The sequence below is a fragment of the Oryctolagus cuniculus genome, chromosome 1 (genome assembly GCF_051225735.1).
Source record: "Oryctolagus cuniculus isolate XC-2025 breed Fujian yellow rabbit chromosome 1, ASM5122573v1, whole genome shotgun sequence".
NCBI lineage: Eukaryota > Metazoa > Chordata > Mammalia > Lagomorpha > Leporidae > Oryctolagus > Oryctolagus cuniculus.
In genome coordinates, this window is record NC_142867.1 from 11,684,396 (window position 1) to 11,699,823 (window position 15,428).

Here is a 15,428-nt window from a genome sequence, read left to right on the forward strand (position 1 = left end):
TCCAAATGTAAGCCATGCTGTTTATTTTCTTCCATGGCGTGGATGGGACAGGCCCCCTGCCAGAGCTGCAGGTGTCTCCTTTTCCCCTGGAGCCCCTGCCCAGCTTCCCGTGGGAATCCCCAGGGATACCCTTGCTCCTGGGGTTGTGGGGGTGGGGAGGGGAACACTGGAAGGCACAGGGAGGTCCCCAAGCTGCCCTGGGGAGGGAGGCCGCCTTCACTGGGCACCTGTCCACGTGGTGGCGGTGGGCAGAGGGGTGGGCTGGCTTCAGTCTTTCCTGCAACGCCCCTGCCCTGGGAGGTGGTCAGGGCTGGCGTCTGTAGGACTTTAGGAGCCCAGGGCAGCTGGCTGGGTCTGACATGCTATGCGGCTCAATGCCAGAGAGACTCCAGGTAGCAAAGCCGAGGCCCACTGATGTGGCGGCGGACAACGAAGGACAGAGCTGCTCTCAGGGCCACGAGACCAAGGTCAGGTCCATGGCCCCGGCTTGCCCTCTGCCCTGTGTGAAACTCCAGGGTCAGGCCCACTCCGGGTGGGCCAGGGCAGGCCCGGAACCTGAGTCTCCAGGCAGACTTGGACTGCCCCTGGGGAGTAGGGAAATGCAGAGCAGCCCAGGGCCCATCCCTGGCCCACCCAGGGCACTGGAGGACAGGGACACATGCCCTTGACATCAGCCTCCTGTCTTTTAGGACAGGAACCACTGGGGGAGGGTGGGGATACAGGTCCCCTGGGGAACGCTCCCCTAAGGAGCCACCGTAGGTGTGGGTGGGGGGATCACTGGGTAAGGTTCCCCATGAACCTGTGGGGATGGGGAGAGGTGGGATTGGGAGGGAGAGTTTGGGTTCTCGAGCTGCTACTCTGACGACTCCTTGGGCGTATACGCCACGTTGTCATAGGCAGGGGGCGGAGAGGCGGCTGGGCTGGGGATGTTGAAGTCCGTGCTGAAGGCGTTTGGGAGGAAAATAACCGGCTACAAAGAAAACACCAACCCAGCGAATGCAGGCCTCCAGGGCGGTGTTACAATAGTGCCCTCTTGTGGACACTTAGAACACAGCGCCTTGGTAAGGAGCGGTGCAAGTCTGATTGGTGCTTCTAATATTTCAGAAAACGTTTTTTGGGGTCAGCTGTGATGCAGGCATGGGGAGTACAGCAGCCAGTGACACAGACACAGGGCCTGTTTCTCTAGCAGCTAAAGTCCTGGGGCTCCTTCTCTCTGGATTGCCCCTGTACCCCGTTCAGGGCTTCCATGTCTCTTGCCTGGATCCCCACTATTCTGCTGCATTTGACAAACCCCTTTGGTCAATTTCCCTAAAACCAGCTCCCTCTCCTGCTCCAAGACCACCAATGACCCAGACCACCAATGAACCCCTCCCCCCAGCCCCAACCCAACCCCACACCTCCCATGAACCGGCCCCACCTGTGCCCTGTAGCCCTGTATATCCTGCCCCAGGTGGCCTCTGCTCCAACTGGTCTGCCTTCTCCCTGGTCCTGAGCACTTCTTCCACCTGTTTCCATGTTCACTAACCGCACTCCCCACCCCCACCATTATGTTGGGAACCAAGTTCAGGTCCGACAGCTGCCCTTTCTGGTGACCCTGGTGGACTTTTTTTTTTTTTTTTTGACAGGCAGAGTGGACAGTGTGAGAGAGAGACAGAGAGAAAGGTCTTCCTTTTCTTTTGGTGCAGCCATGCATCGCGCTGATCCGAAGCCAGGAGCCAGGTACTTCTCCTGGTCTCCCATGCAGGTGCAGGGCCCAAGCACTTGGGCCATCCTCCACTGCCTTCCCGGGCCACAGCAGAGAGCTGGGCTGGAAGAGGGGCAACCGGGACAGAATCCGGCGCCCCGACCGGGACTAGAACCCGGTGTGCCGGCAACCGCTAGGCGGAGGATTAGCCTATTGAGCCGCGGCGCCGGCCCGACCCTGGTGGACTTTTGAGGAGCCCCACTTCTCCCGGCACAGAGGGCCCAATTGTCTCCCTGCCCAGGTGCTCAGCTGTGCACCAAAGCTCTCAGCCCAACCTCATAGAGCAGCTGGTCTTCGGTGCTGGCGCCCCCCTGTGGCGACGAGGAGAACAACCCTGCCTTCATGGATGGGGAGGGTCTGACAGTGGGGACTTATCGCTGGCTCTCCCTTGTCCTGTTTCCCACAGGGGACAGGAAGGGGGCTGGAGGCAAGGAGCCTGCCAGCCACCAGCCGACCTCAGCTTGGAGCACTCACCGTGTTGGCTTGGGTGCGGGTGGCTTGGCACGCAAAGTGGGTGGCAATGACTGCGATGAAGAACTCCAGGATGGTGAAGATGGTGAGCACGGCCAGGTAGCCCCTGCCCACATCCTGGGGACCAACGGCCACAGTCAGGGCCGGCCAAGAGTTCTAGAACAGGAGGTCCCTGGGAGAGAAAGCCTTGCCCACGGTCTCACCACCAGGTGGTGGCTGAGCTGTACCCAGAGCCAGGGCTCCTGTGGCCAGCTCTGAGCCTTCGTCTCCGCGCCACCGTGCTACATGTGCGTGCCCCTGTTGTAAGGTCAAGTGAACACCCACAGTCTATTGGGGCCTCCCTCCCATTCCTGGATCTGCCTCTGCCATCCTCCAAGGTTACTACCGTGGGGAGGGGGGCATCTGACAACACACCCAGTTAGTGACGCCGAAGTCCATGAGCAGAATGGCTGTCCCAGCAAAGGCCGCCATGGCGCTGAGAATGTTGGTGCCCAGGCTGCTCCTCACCTGCGGGAGCCAGGGAGACCGGGGGTGGAGGGCAGGAGCGCAGGGAAGAGGCAAAGGGAGAGAGAAAGGACAGGCAGGCTCCCCCTGCCCAGACTCCCGCAGCCATGCTGTGGGGGTGGTAGGGCTTGCTCTTATCAACCTCTCTCCTCTCCTCTCCTCTCCTCTCCTCTCCTCTCCTCTCCTCTCCTCTCCTCTCCTCTCCTCTCCTCTCCTCTCCTCCCCTCCCCTCCCCTCCCCTCTCCTCCCCCTCCCCTCTCCTCCCCCTCCCCTCTCCTTCCCCTCCCCTCCCCTCCCCCTCCCCTCCCCTCTCCTCTCCTCTCCTCTCCTCCCCTCCCCTCCCCTCCCCTCTCCTCCCCCTCCCCTCTCCTCCCCCTCCCCTCTCCTTCCCCTCCCCTCCCCTCCCCCTCCCCTCCCCTCCCCTCTCCTCCCCCTCTCCTCCCCCTCCCCTCCCCTCCCCTCCCCTCCCCTCCCCTCCCCTCCCCTCCCCTCTCCTCCCTTCCCCTCCCCTCCCTTCTCCTCCCCTCCCCTCTCCTCTCATCTCCTCTTCCTCCATGGGACTTCAGGAGGGCCCCTGACCCCTGCCTCTCCTCCTGCTGGGAAGCCCCACCCCTCCGTGGCCTCTTGCCCACCCCTTCCTGCCTCTCCCCCTCTGCTCTGGGCCGCGACACTTCTGGGCTGCTCCTGAGACTCACCAGGCAGCTGGCGTGGTTCTTCTCGGCAGCCACGGAAAGGGACCCGGAGATGATGAACTGTGGGCAAGAGGCCACCAGTGAGGCTTCGGCCAGGGCACCGCGCAGGGCATGTCCTGCCAGGCCACGGGCGCCAGGGAGAGGGCAGCCGCGGCCTCCTGGCTGCTGTCTCCTCAGCTTGCTGGCCCCCGGATGTACCGCACGTAGGAGGCAAGGGTTTGCACTGACCTCACTCCGGGAGCCCCATGGGGAAGGCACGGCTCCTCATGAGACACTGACCGAGTAGCAGCTGTGGCCGTGCACATCACGGAGTTGAGGAAGGCAGACAAGACCCCTGCTCTTTGGGCTCCCGTTCCAGCCCGGCCAGATGGACACTTAGCAGATAAGCAGTGACAGACATGATGGAGGGATGGTGATAGGGGCCACTTGTGGGGGCAGGGAAGGCCTCGCTGGGCAGAGATGCCGCCGAGAGGATGCAGGGCACGCGGGTGCAGCAGCGCCCCAAAGTGGCTCCCCATGGCCTGTGTGCTGGTGCCGGTTCTGTAGCTGACACTTGGCAGGCTGGCAGCTTGCCCGTTTGCACCCGGCTGCCACCCACAGAGAGGTCAGTAGGCAGCGAGAAGGCTGGGGGAGGCCCGTGGGGCTGAGCGGCGGGGTTGGGCCGGGCGTGGTCACAGCAGTGGCATCGGGGCTCAGGGCTGGGCACACTTCCCGGGAATGGGACGACTGTGGCCACCCGAGGAGCTGAGGGGGTGCATCCCGGCTCCTCTCTGCTTCTGCAGCCTTCCGGGGCTGTTTGGTGGGAGCTGTCACACACAGGCCTGCGTCAGCCTTGGGGTTATGCTGAGAGTTTGGGCAAAGCTGTCCTGTGCCCCGCCAGGCGCCGCGCCAGGGATAGTGGCGGGGTGACCCGGGCAGACCCCTACCCTCCCTGCCCCCGCCCCGCGCCTGCCCCGCACTCACGCAGGCTCCTCCCCAGAAGGGGACGCCGGCGTCGATGAAGAGCATCGCGAGCGGGCCGCGGCGGACCATGAGCAGCACGCTGCCGAAGCCCAGGTGGATGAGGCCGATGAGGATCTGCACCGTCTGCGGGGGGCGCCACGGCTCAGCCCGCTCCGTGCCGGCGGCCCCGGGGCGCCCCTGGCTTCCCAGAGCCCCTGGCTAACAAACTCAGACCGCGCGAAGGGCAGGTTTCGGAAGAAAGCCTGCTCCTGGCGGCCTGCGGGATCCCCGGAGCCTGGCAGCCTCGCTGTGTCGCTATGCACCCGCCCTACCTCCGCCCTCCAGCCTGTAGGCGACGTCTCGTCCTGTGCACCTGTCTTCGCGCCCACCGCGACCCATCCCCGCAGGGTGCCGTGGCCGTCTCCCACCCAGCTGACATCTCAGCCTGCTTTTGTTTTTCTTTGAGAGTTGGCTCTCAGCCCAACCCCCCTCCCCCCACCCCCCACCCCGCCCCATTTCCAGTAGAGGGATGGTTTTTCCAGGGTGGGGGCTTCGGGCGGATTCTGCCACACTGCCTCCTCTAATTTCTGGAAGTGGGTAGGAGATGTGGAAGATTCCCGAATCCAGCCTAAGCCCATCCCTGCAGCCCCTCCCAGCTCCGGGACCTGCATGGGACCCGTCAGTGACCAGCTTGCTTGACCACCACACACCCCTATGTGCCTCTCCAGTGCGCAGCTCTGGCTGTGAACAGCTTGCGGGTGGCCTGGAGTCCGTTTCTAACACAAGTGCCAAGAATCCCGGTGTTTCTGAGCATGGCTTTTTTGAGTCTCCTGCCCATGGCTTCCTGCAAGTCTGTCATCTCCTTGGTTTCCTATACGGTGTGGTCACCCAGCTGCCAACGCTGGGTGCTGGCTCTATGGTCAGGCCACCGCAGTTCCTTGGTAAACTCTGGCCGCCACACAGCCAGTGGCCGTCTCACAGAATCCCAACATGGTGCAGTAGGTATGGGGACCCCGAACCAAGGCTCAGGGGTGCCCGAGCTCTCCTAGCTAGAACGTAGCAGACTGGCTAAGTCCAAGGCCAATGTTTGTCTCGCTGGGTAGCGCTCCCTAGGACCTGTTTGTATTTTTCTCTGTTGATGTTTTCCAGCCATTTGTACTTGTCTCGTCTCACGCTTTTGGGGGGCATCCTCCATGCCCAGAGTCTGCTCTGAGGTTTCAGGACCCCGGCATTCGGTGCCCCATCTTTGCTCACTGTCTGCCGTCCCTGTGGGAGCAGTTTTTGGAGTGGAATTCTCCAGCCCAGCGTGCTCCAGCCTGAGGCCCTGGGCGCCACACTGCAGAGGGGTTGAAAGGGGAACTTTACAGTCGGGCCACCCTAGGTTACCAGCTTACCAGCTGGGGCGCCTTGCACAGGGACTTACCCTTGACAAGCCTCAGTGTTCTAATCTGGCCAATGGGAACCATGAGCCCTGTCTCACGAGGTGGTAGTGAGAATCCAAGACGATGCACGCACAATCCGTGACACAGTGCATGCGCCTCTCAGGGACCCTTAATAAACAGGAGCTGCCATCATCCTCGTCACCATTGTGTATGAAGGCTTTCACCTTCCACTTGGAAAAACTGAGGCCAAGGGACACACTGAAGAATCTACGTGTGTGTAATATTTGTAAGGTTAGATAAGCAAGGGGCTATTAGCTACTCGCCACACATTGAGTTCCAATGCCATATAAATGGACTGAAACGCAACCTGGAAGTTTATTTTTTTGTAACAAATAGCTGGATTTCTGTCAATCGCAGACAGCTGAGCTTCAGCCAGTCACAGGCAGCCAGCCAATCAGATGCTGCCAAAACAACACAGACACCACGTTGTAGCCATTCAGGTGATTTCTCTACTTTGTGTCTGTGTGCAGCCTATAAACGCTCACTGCTCACACCACTGGGTGGCGCTCTCGGGACCTCTCTGGTGGTTCTGAGTGCTGCCCCATTGACCGTTGTTGTTCCTTGCTCAAATCAACTCTGTGAAATTTAACTTGCTTAGAGTTTTTCCTTTTAACAACACGCTCACATCTATAATTTGTCCGTCTTCTCTAGCTATTATTTTACTCCCTCCCAGGGACCAAAGTCATCTGAGGTTGGACAGGAGCGTGGAGGCTGTCTCTCCTGGATTCTCAGTCCTACCACTCTCACCTGCCACCTCCAGCTCCTCGCCTCTCCCTCCTCCCAGTCATGCCAGCGCTCCACGTCTTCCTTGTGACCTCAGGGCCTTTACACTTGCTGTTCCCTCTACCTGGTAAAGCCTCCCCCACCTCCTCCACCACATCTTCTCTTGGCTGCCTTCAACCCAGCATCCAGATGTTGGCTTAAATGTCCATCTCCCCAGAGAGAACTTTCCGTCCGCCCCTGCTGGAGTTGTTCCTCCCCATCCATCATTTTTAACCTCATCAGCCTCTTGTCCGTTGTTTACTGAGCGCCCTGAGGGAGGGACCTTGTCCCCCTGGTATGTGGAGGAATCCTCCCAGCCCTCCTGAGTAGTTCTTGACTGTGCCCCTCTCCAAGGTGTGCGTAGATGCTCTGTTGCTGGGTGCTCATTGCCTGTCCATCACCCCTGCTTCCTGTCTCGCGGTGAGGCTGTTCTTACCCCTAACGCTTTGGGCTCTCCTGTAAGGAATGTCTCCATGGGCCGGAGGTCTGGCGGCTGGCTGGCCCGTGGAGTCTGCACCCCCAGTGGTGGCTCCTCAAACTGCATGATCCCGGGATGCTGGCACAGGGAGGGTGGTCGGATGGCTGGAGGCGGGCGCAGGCCGCTGGCGTTGCTGGGGGGGATGACGACAAAGACCCCATTGCTGGCGGGAGGTGTGGACATGGTGCTCAGAGAGCCTGGGAAACAAAAGCTTGGGAGACAACGATCATACGTTTGCTTTGTGGCCCGTAAGCAACATGCCCACGGGTCCTTGCGTACAGCGGCCCGGTGAAGATGGCACCAAGTTCTCGGATCATAGTCCAGGAAGCCGAGACTCAGAGATGCAGAGGTGGTCGCGGCTGAGCCGTGAGTTCTGTTCTCTCTGCCCCCAGAAACCCTGCTTTTAATCTCTGCGCTGTCCTATGCAGAAGAGACTTTGTAGGCTCATGTGTTCCAACAGAGAGGGCAAGTGGCTTGCCAGGGACACACAGCAGCTGGGGGGCCTGTTTCTTCACCTCTGGACCCGCCCCTCCCTGCCCCTCCCTGCCCCTCCCTGCCTCTCCCTGCCTCTCAGCCCTGTCACAATCCTGCAAATCCATCCCCGGGGAATTCCCTGCTCTGAGAAGCTTTCTCTGTGGCCACTCAGGCAGTTGCCAGGGAGGTGGCCAACACATATACGGATTCTGGAAACTTTAGGTGTGTCTGGCTTGGGCTAACTCTTAGGGAGACGATCCCACCCTTTTTACCCACAGGTCTTGGCCTCCAGAGATGGACAGGCCTCCTCTCATTTTGAGGGACGGGTGGGTGGGGCATGTACCAATAGCTGTGCTTGAGGGATGAGGAAACAGATTCAGAGAGGGTGAGTGTCTCCTCCGTGGTCACACAGCAGCTCAGCAACAAACTCCCGGCTCCCTGTGGAAGGAGTTCTGACTTTCTCTGGAATGTATGCAGCCCTGGATCTGTTTCTATCCAGTAAGGGGACCGAAGCCAGGGCATCACTCATCCAAGTAACAGCTCTCCAATGCTTAGCATTCACAGAGCAGCCAATGCAAAACCAACGGGGACTGGACGAATCTGTCAGCAGGCAGGTCCACTTAGGAAACCGCCCACACACCCTTACCGTCACCTGGGGAGGCGATCTGTTAGAGTCAAGGACAAACCCCACACACAGACCCAGCTGTGCTCAGTGAGAACCTCAGCTCTCTGCCCAGGGGGCTGTCATTCACCAGGGCTGAGTGACGGCTGCGTCAGAGGCCCACGGTGGTGTGTGGGTCCACGCGGGGCCATTCTCTGGGGGTCAGGGAGGACCAGTACTGCCCATTTCGGAGGGACTCTTGCTGGGTTCTGGCCCTGGGTGGGGCCTGAGCAGCCCGAGAAGGGAGCATATGCATAATTAACAACTTCTCTCCAGGGAGGGGTGGGTGGGTGAGAAATTCGATAAAGCAGAGACCTCATGATTCACAGGAGAAGTCACCTACAAAAATAGGCTCTCTGCCGACGGGCGGGGTAAGTGGTGATCACAGGCATGGGAGTGCCACAGTCATCGCCCTCCCTCCCCCCAGCCCTCCCTCTTGTCCCGAGGCCAGGGACTAACCCGACTCCCCAGGCCCCTGCCTTGTGCTACCCATAAAGAGAACCCTGTTTTCTCACCAAGTGAAGAGCCAACGTGCCCCAAACTCCAATGCAAGCGTGTCAGGGACAGACAAGTGGAAACAGGGACAGTCACGGGTCTCTACCACCTGGAGTGTGTAAGGCACCTGCTCAGACATCAGCGGCAGGTGTGCCAACACCTGCCGAGGTAGCAGGGGTCGTCACAGTCCCCCAGGGGCATGGTTCTCTACAGTTTAGAAAGAGCTGTCAAACCCTTGGCACAGGTCTGTGAGGCAGGTGCGGGCTGGCCCATTTTGCAGACCAGGAAAGTGAGGGTCAGAAATAGCCATGGGAGAGGGGAGAAAAGCATTTTGGTGTGATGGGTTGAGCTACTGCTTGTGACATGGCATTTCATATAGGAGTGCCAGTCCCAGTGCTGGCTGCTCTGCTTCTGATCCAGCTTCTTGCTAATGTGCCTGCAAAAGCAGCAAAGAAACTACTTGGGCCCCTGCCACCCATGTGGGAGACTAGGATGGAGTTCCTGGCTCCTGTCTTCTGCCTGGCTCAGATCTGGCTGTTGTAGCCATTTGGGGGAGTGAACCAGAAGATGGACCATTCTCTCCCTCTTCCCCCACTCCCTTCTTGTCTCTGTTGTTTGTCCCTTTAAATAAATAAATCTTAAAAAAGAAAGAAAGAAAGAAAGAAAGGAAGAAAGAAAGAAAGAAAGAAAGAAAGAAAGAAAGAAAGAAAGAAAAATAGCCAGGGGCTTGAAGGCTAACATGCTTGTCATTGATGTTGAAGCCAAAGTTGCAGCTGCGTCCAGACACTGGAGGGCGCTGTGCCACTAACGGCCTGGTACGACTTAGGGAGAGCTTAGGGAGAGGAGGTGGATGAAAACCTGTTAGAGGCTTTTGCATTTGCTACCAAAGGGTTGGGAGCGGGGATTGAGGGCAGGTTTTGGGAGAGAACACTTTTTTTTTTTTAAAAAAAGATTATTTATTTGAAGGCAGGGTTACTGAGAGAGGGAGAGGGTGAGGGAGAGGGAGAGAGACAGAGAGGGAGAGAGAACTTCTATTTTGCTGGATGACTCCCCCAAAGCCTGCAATGACCCTGGGCTGCACCAGGCTGAAACCAGGAGCCTGGAGCTCCATCTGGGTCTCCCACGTGGGTGGCAGGGGCCTAAGTGCTTGAGCCATCTTTTTCTCCTCTCCCAGGTGCATTAGCAGGGAGCTGGGTTGGAAGTGGAGCAGCCAGGACTCCAACCAGTGCCCGTAGGGGATGCTGGTGTTGCTGGCGTTGGCTTAACCTGCTGTGCTACAACACCAGGCCTGTGAGAGAACATTTAGGATGATCTGAACCCTGGATAGGGAGGAAGGAATGCAGCTGTGTTCACTGTAAGATAAGGCAGAGGCAAAATTTATACGTACGTCCTGTTATTGAACCTGCCAGAGTTCTGAGTCGGTGGAGGGCTTTTTTTTTTTTTGGGGGGGGGTGATACACAGGAAAACACAGGGGACAGGGTTTCTCCACAGAATGCTGCAGTCATCAACCTAACCTCTGCTGGCCCCGGGAGGGTGATGCCAGCTTAGGACATCCCCAGGCCCGCTCATGCCCCTGTTTCATTCCTTCCCTTTGTACGGCCTTGGAGAGGTCGGAGGCCCCAGTTTGCAGCTGTAGAGGAGGAGGGAAAGCAGGTAGGGAAATCCCTTCTTCCAGGCAGAGGGCTGACATGACAGTCACAATGCAGAACAAGCTGTTAAATCAGGGCGGCTTGCCTTGCCCGAGGGCAGCCAGAGAGGCTGCAGGACAGCTGCGGATCCCCCCTTATAAAGTCCCTGTGGGCCTTACAGGAAACGATGCCCACCTAGGCCTGGCATGCAGAAGGCACCTGGTCTCGTTAGCTTCTATTAGTGGTATCAACCTTGTGGGGTAGGCACTGTTTTGCAGATGACAAAGCTGGGCTCAGAGAAATTCAGGCTGCCCCGGGGTGCTGAGCTGAACCGCACCTGAGGAGCTAGGATTTGTCGTGTGAACATCTCTGGGCATCAGGTTTATTTCCATGGAGCTGGGAGCTGGCTTCATTTACAGCCTGGTGCTGCTGCCTGGGGAGGGTGTCCTGGACGAAATGCCCAGGAGTGCATCTGGTGGGGGCTGCACAGCTGGGAGGAGGCAGCTTTGCTTGGTGGTTAAGCCTCAGGCCCTGGGGTTAGCCTACTAAGAATCCGCCCTGCCACGCTGCAAGCTTACGTAGCTGTGAGACCTTTGGCAGTTGCCTGGTCTCAGTTTTCCCTTCTGTCCAATGGGTGACTGTGGTGTTGGTGGGGTGCTCCAGGCTGGCCCCTGTCTGCAGCTGTGTTCTCCGGCCCCACCACTTGGTGGGTCAGGCGGGAATCACTCCTGAATTCTAAGTCTGGTCCCAGCACACCAGGCTGCCTGGAGGCAGTCCTGGGGGCCTTCAGTCCCAGCCCCTCCCAGACAACCCAGAGCTGGCCTGCAGGCCTGGAGAGGATGCCAACAGACTCAAACACATGACAGAGGAGTCACAAGTCCCCCCAACCTGCTCGCTCTGGCCTGGGCCAGTCCCACCACTCAGCCCCCTGCAGGTTCTGCTCCATTCCACTCTGCTGCCCAGCCCCACCGAAGGGACAGTGACGGCCCCTTCCCTTCCCTGGGCCTCCCTCGGCCTTAGAGGTATTTCCTGGTAGCCCCTTTGTGCGTGAGAATCCCTGTCAGGTCCTCCCTTTCTCTTAGAGAAGGGGGCAGGGCAGGGCCCCTGCGTCTGGGTTGGAATCCCCTTTCGTGATAGTAGGGACTGGGTTGGGGGTGGGGAAGGCTCCTTCCCCTGAGAGGATGGTTAGAGTCCTGGGGTCCTCTCTCCTCCTCTCCCCTCCCCACCCTGGGCTGGCCGGCGCCTGTCTGTGGCAGGACAGTGTGGTTCAGCCGTCCTCAGAGCCCTCCTGCCCTCCCCGAGTACTGGCTGGGTGGGCAGGACCCATGGGAGGCGAACTTCTCTGTCCAGGGGTCTTTCTCCTTGTCCTTCCCCGGGATCTCACATGCCCCCGCCCCACGTCCTTTGCTGTGCCCCCAGGGTGGCGGAAAGGGCAGCGAGTACTCACCGGGCTGTCACCGCTGCCGTGCCGGCCGCTGGCTCCTGCTGCCTCTGCTCTTCGGCAGCCGCCTCTCCCGACTTCACACATTTTCGTGTGAAAGCCTTGCTGTTCGTACAGGGCTGGGACATCGGCTGCTGTTCTGGAAGTTCTCACTCCCTCCTGGCTCTGAGATCTCCACCTTTGGCCCGAAGGAGGGGGCCGAGGAAGCCGTTCCAGCCGATTCCCATCTTTCAAACTACAGGAGGTGAAACTGAGACCCAGAGAGGTGAGTGGGCTGCCGGGGTCCCACCGTAAGTGTCAGAGTGAGGAGGGGAAACCCAGAGTCCATGAAGGAACAGGGGTGCCCCATGGCAGAGAAGGGGCCAGGTGGCCCACAGCTTCCCCAAGGAGTGGAGCAGAGTGTGTGTGTGTGTGTGTGTGTGTGTGTGTGTGAGTGCGTGAGCATGCACATATATGTGTGAGGGGTCCGTGTGCCTGTGAGTGCGTGGGTGCACAGAGTGGCGTTCGGGTGGCCTATGGATGCGACACCTTTGCATATGAGCTTCTGAGTTCAAGTTCTCACCCCAGGAGCCTCTGAAGCCTGTGTCAAAGTCAGAAAGACACCACAGGACCTGTGGGCTCAAGATGGCCCAAGGAATAGGCTGCAGGGGCCTTGCTGGGCCAGCTCTCAGCTACCCCAGGTTTAGAACAGTGTGGCAGTTGAGTGCAAAATGGCCTTTGTTTCCCCCACCTCCATCCATGAATCCACAGGTCTTGCAGCTTGAGCTGGAGCCTATTTTGCCTGTTCCCTTGAAGTGGGACCACCTCGTGGTTTCTCTTGCCAGCAAGAAGAGCCCGACATGGCACATGCTGGTTCTGGTCTGAGGCCTCTTGTTCTCTTGGGATGCTGTGCCTACCGTGGGAATGTCTGGACTGGCCATAGGGGATCATTCTTATGGAGCAAAGCAGAGCCATTCCACAGAGCCCCACCCATGCAGCCAAGGTCAGCAGGGCCATCTAACCAACTCCAGGTGCATGGTTGAGTCCTGCCAAGCCCAGATCAGATCTGTAGAACCGCCCAGCTGACCAATACATTGGTGAGCAAAAATCAGTGCTACATTGCCAAGTTTTTATAGGTGTTTACTCCACAGCACTTAGGTGGTGATAGCTAAGTGATACAATCATTTCTTTTTTTTTAAAAAAGATTTATTTATTTATTTGAAAGTCAGAATTACAGATAGAGAGATGGAGAGATAAAGATCTTCCATCTGCTGGTTCATTCTCCAACAACTAGGACTGAACCAGGCTGAAGCCAGGAGCTTCATCCGGGTCTCCTAAATGGGTGCAGGGGACCAAGCACTTGGGCCATCTTCTGCTGCTTTCCCAGGCACATTAGCAGGGAGCTGAATAGGAAGTAGAACAGTCGGGACTGGAACTGGAGCTCAAATGGGATTCAGGCATTGTAGGCGGCAGCGCCAGCCCCCTAGTCCATTTCTTTATGGTGATCTTATCACTTCTTACATCAGCAACTCCATAGGATAGGGACCAAACCAAGCATTGTCAGGGCTCAGAAAACTATACCCCAAAGTGTGGGGAGCAACTCGGACTAGACTGTTACTGGAATTAAGACTTATTCTATGCATCTGCTCTCCCACAATATGGCGCTGAGAAGGGAGTAACAACTTCCACGCAGCTGCCTCTCGCCAACTTGAGTGATGACCTGCAGGAGCTGATCCTGCTCCTGATTGGAGGAGAGCAGCGTACTCGGCGTGTGGGTAGCAGAGTTGGGATTGGTGGAAGAGGACTATAAAGGAGGAGAGAGACAACATGCACCAGGAGCATCTATCTGAAGGAACACCTGAGCAGCCCCCGAGAGAGCCGGCCGGCGGTGTGCCACTCCCCCGTGGAAGTGGGGAAAGTGGCAGGGGGAACCGCCCTTCCACGGAGGTGGAAGGGTTGGTAGCCAACCCGGGAAGAACCAGCAGCAAACCCGGGGAGGGCCGAGCAGACGAAAGAACAACGCAGGGTCTAGTGTCGCTCCTCCACGAAGAGGGGGAGCGACATAATGGTGCCATGACTCGGATAGGAAGCCTAGGCAGGGTTTAGTGTCGTTCCTCCACGAAGAGGGGGAGCGACACCAAAGTATGGTGCTTTGTCATGCTGAGTGCTATGAACTGAAAGGGAACAAAGCTCTCTCTGTCCTTCTCTGTTCTCTCCCCTTGACACCCACCCCCTAGTCAGGGGAGGAGGCTTTCTCTGAATTTCCCTTTTCTTTTCTTTTCTTTTCTTTTCTTTTCTTTTCTTTTCTTTTCTTTTCTTTTCTTTTCTTTTCTTTTCTTTTCTTCAAGATTTATTTATTTATTTATTGGAAAGAGTTACAGAGAGGCAGAGGCAGAGAGAGAGAGAGAGAGAAAGAGAGAGAGAGAGAAAGGTCTTCCATCTGCTGGTTCACTCCCTAATTGGCTGCAACAGCCGGAGCTGCGCCAATATGAAGCCAGGAGCCAGGAGACTCTTCTAGGTCTCTCACGTGGGTTCAGGAGCCCAAGGACTTAGGCCATCTTTTACTGTTTTCCCAGGCCATAGCAGAGAGCTGGATCTGAAGTGGAACAGCTGGGTCTCAAACTGGCACCCATATGGGATGCTGGCACTGCAGGCAGTGGCTTTACCAGCTACACCACAGTGCCAGCCCCTCCTTTAACTTTCTTTTTCTTTCTTTTTTTTTTTTTTGACAGGTAGAGTTAGACAGTGAGAGAGAGACAGAGAGAAAGGTCTTCTATCTGCTGGTTCATTCTCCAAATGGCTGCAATGGCCAGAGCTGAGCTGATCTGGAGCCAGGAGCCAGGAGCTTCTTCTGGGTCTCCTACATGGGTACAGTGGCCCAAGGACTTGGGCCATCCTCTACTGCTTTCCCAGGCCATAGTAGAGAGCTTGATTGGAAGTAGAGAGGCCAGGACTTGAATTGGCGCCCGTATGGGATGCCAGCGCTGCAGACCAGGGCCTTAACACACCATGCCACAGCGCTGGTGCCTTCTTCTTATATTGAGAGGAAAATAGCCAAAACATCTTTGGCAGAAGGTTCTACATTGAGCTAAAGGATCTAAAACATGTTTAGGAGGCCACTTTTTTTTTTTAAGATTTTTAAAAAAATTTATTTGAAGGCAGAGTTACAGAAAGGAGAGAGAAAGAGAAAGAGAAAGAGAGAGAGAGAGAGAGAGAGATCGAGAGAGATCTATGGGTTCACTCCCCAAATGGCTGCAATGGTTGGAGCTGTGCCGATCCGAAGTCAGGAGCCAGGAGATTCTTCCTGGTCTCCTGGTTCCATGCAGGAACCCAAGCACTTGGGCCATCTTCCACTGCTTTCCTACGCCACAAGCAGTGAGCCGGATCAGAAGAGGAGCAGCTGGGCCGTGAACTGGCTGGCACCTGTGCAGGCAGAGGCTTAGCCCACTACGCCACAGCGCTGGCCTGGAACCCTCAGATGTGGAGAGCACATTTTCTCTTCCCCTCCGGGATGCTGAAATGCACAGACTAGGAATGAACAGCGGGGCAGGTGGGAATGTCCAGACCCTAAGCCCAGCTGGGCACTTAGCCCCCTGCTCATCGATCACAAGTTTCCTGGGTGATTTGGCTGCTCCAGGAAAATCACTCTTTCTATTCAGTGCTTCTTTTCCTCATTTTTCCTTTTGGGAATGTTTGATTCTTTCCTGTTAGTTA

General features: G+C 57.4%; 1 protein-coding gene and 1 long non-coding RNA gene across 4 annotated transcripts in view; one reads left to right on the forward strand and one right to left on the reverse strand.

Moving 5' to 3' along the window:
• Positions 1-12,643, reverse strand: MS4A15 (membrane spanning 4-domains A15). Of its 3 annotated transcripts, none has more exons than XM_002709014.6 (7): positions 11,742-12,643; positions 6,994-7,246; positions 4,375-4,497; positions 3,415-3,471; positions 2,630-2,722; positions 2,219-2,332; positions 1-970 (listed from the first exon to the last, which is right to left on the reverse strand). In XM_002709014.6, the coding sequence occupies exons 1-7, from the start codon at positions 11,861-11,863 to the stop codon at positions 854-856; spliced, it is 879 nt and encodes a 292-aa protein (XP_002709060.4). In that variant the 5' UTR covers positions 11,864-12,643; the 3' UTR covers positions 1-853. The 3 variants fall into 3 exon arrangements, with proteins under 3 accessions (XP_002709060.4, XP_089164549.1, XP_008270233.4); XM_089308423.1 differs by having other exon boundaries at positions 1-941; positions 11,742-11,863; XM_008272011.5 differs by lacking the exons at positions 6,994-7,246; positions 11,742-12,643 and adding an exon at positions 4,686-4,824.
• Positions 11,863-15,428, forward strand: part of LOC138848864 (uncharacterized) — a 9,889-nt gene continuing 6,323 nt past the window's right edge. The window contains exon 1 of the long non-coding RNA XR_011387016.2: positions 11,863-12,000. This is a non-coding gene — a long non-coding RNA (uncharacterized LOC138848864). The remainder of the gene's footprint in view (positions 12,001-15,428) is intronic.

Bases quoted from the DNA above. Each gene is read 5' to 3' on its own strand.
- MS4A15 (XM_002709014.6), bottom strand. From the start codon at position 11,863: ATGTCCCAGCCCTGTACGAACAGCAAGGCTTTCACACGAAAATGTGTG. The intron at 3,472-4,374 runs GTGAGTGCGGGG...TCTTGCCCACAG, and splicing joins CCTTCTGGGGAGGAGCCTGC to TTCATCATCTCCGGGTCCCT. The intron at 2,723-3,414 runs GTGAGTCTCAGG...TGGCTCCCGCAG, and splicing joins AGAACCACGCCAGCTGCCTG to GTGAGGAGCAGCCTGGGCAC.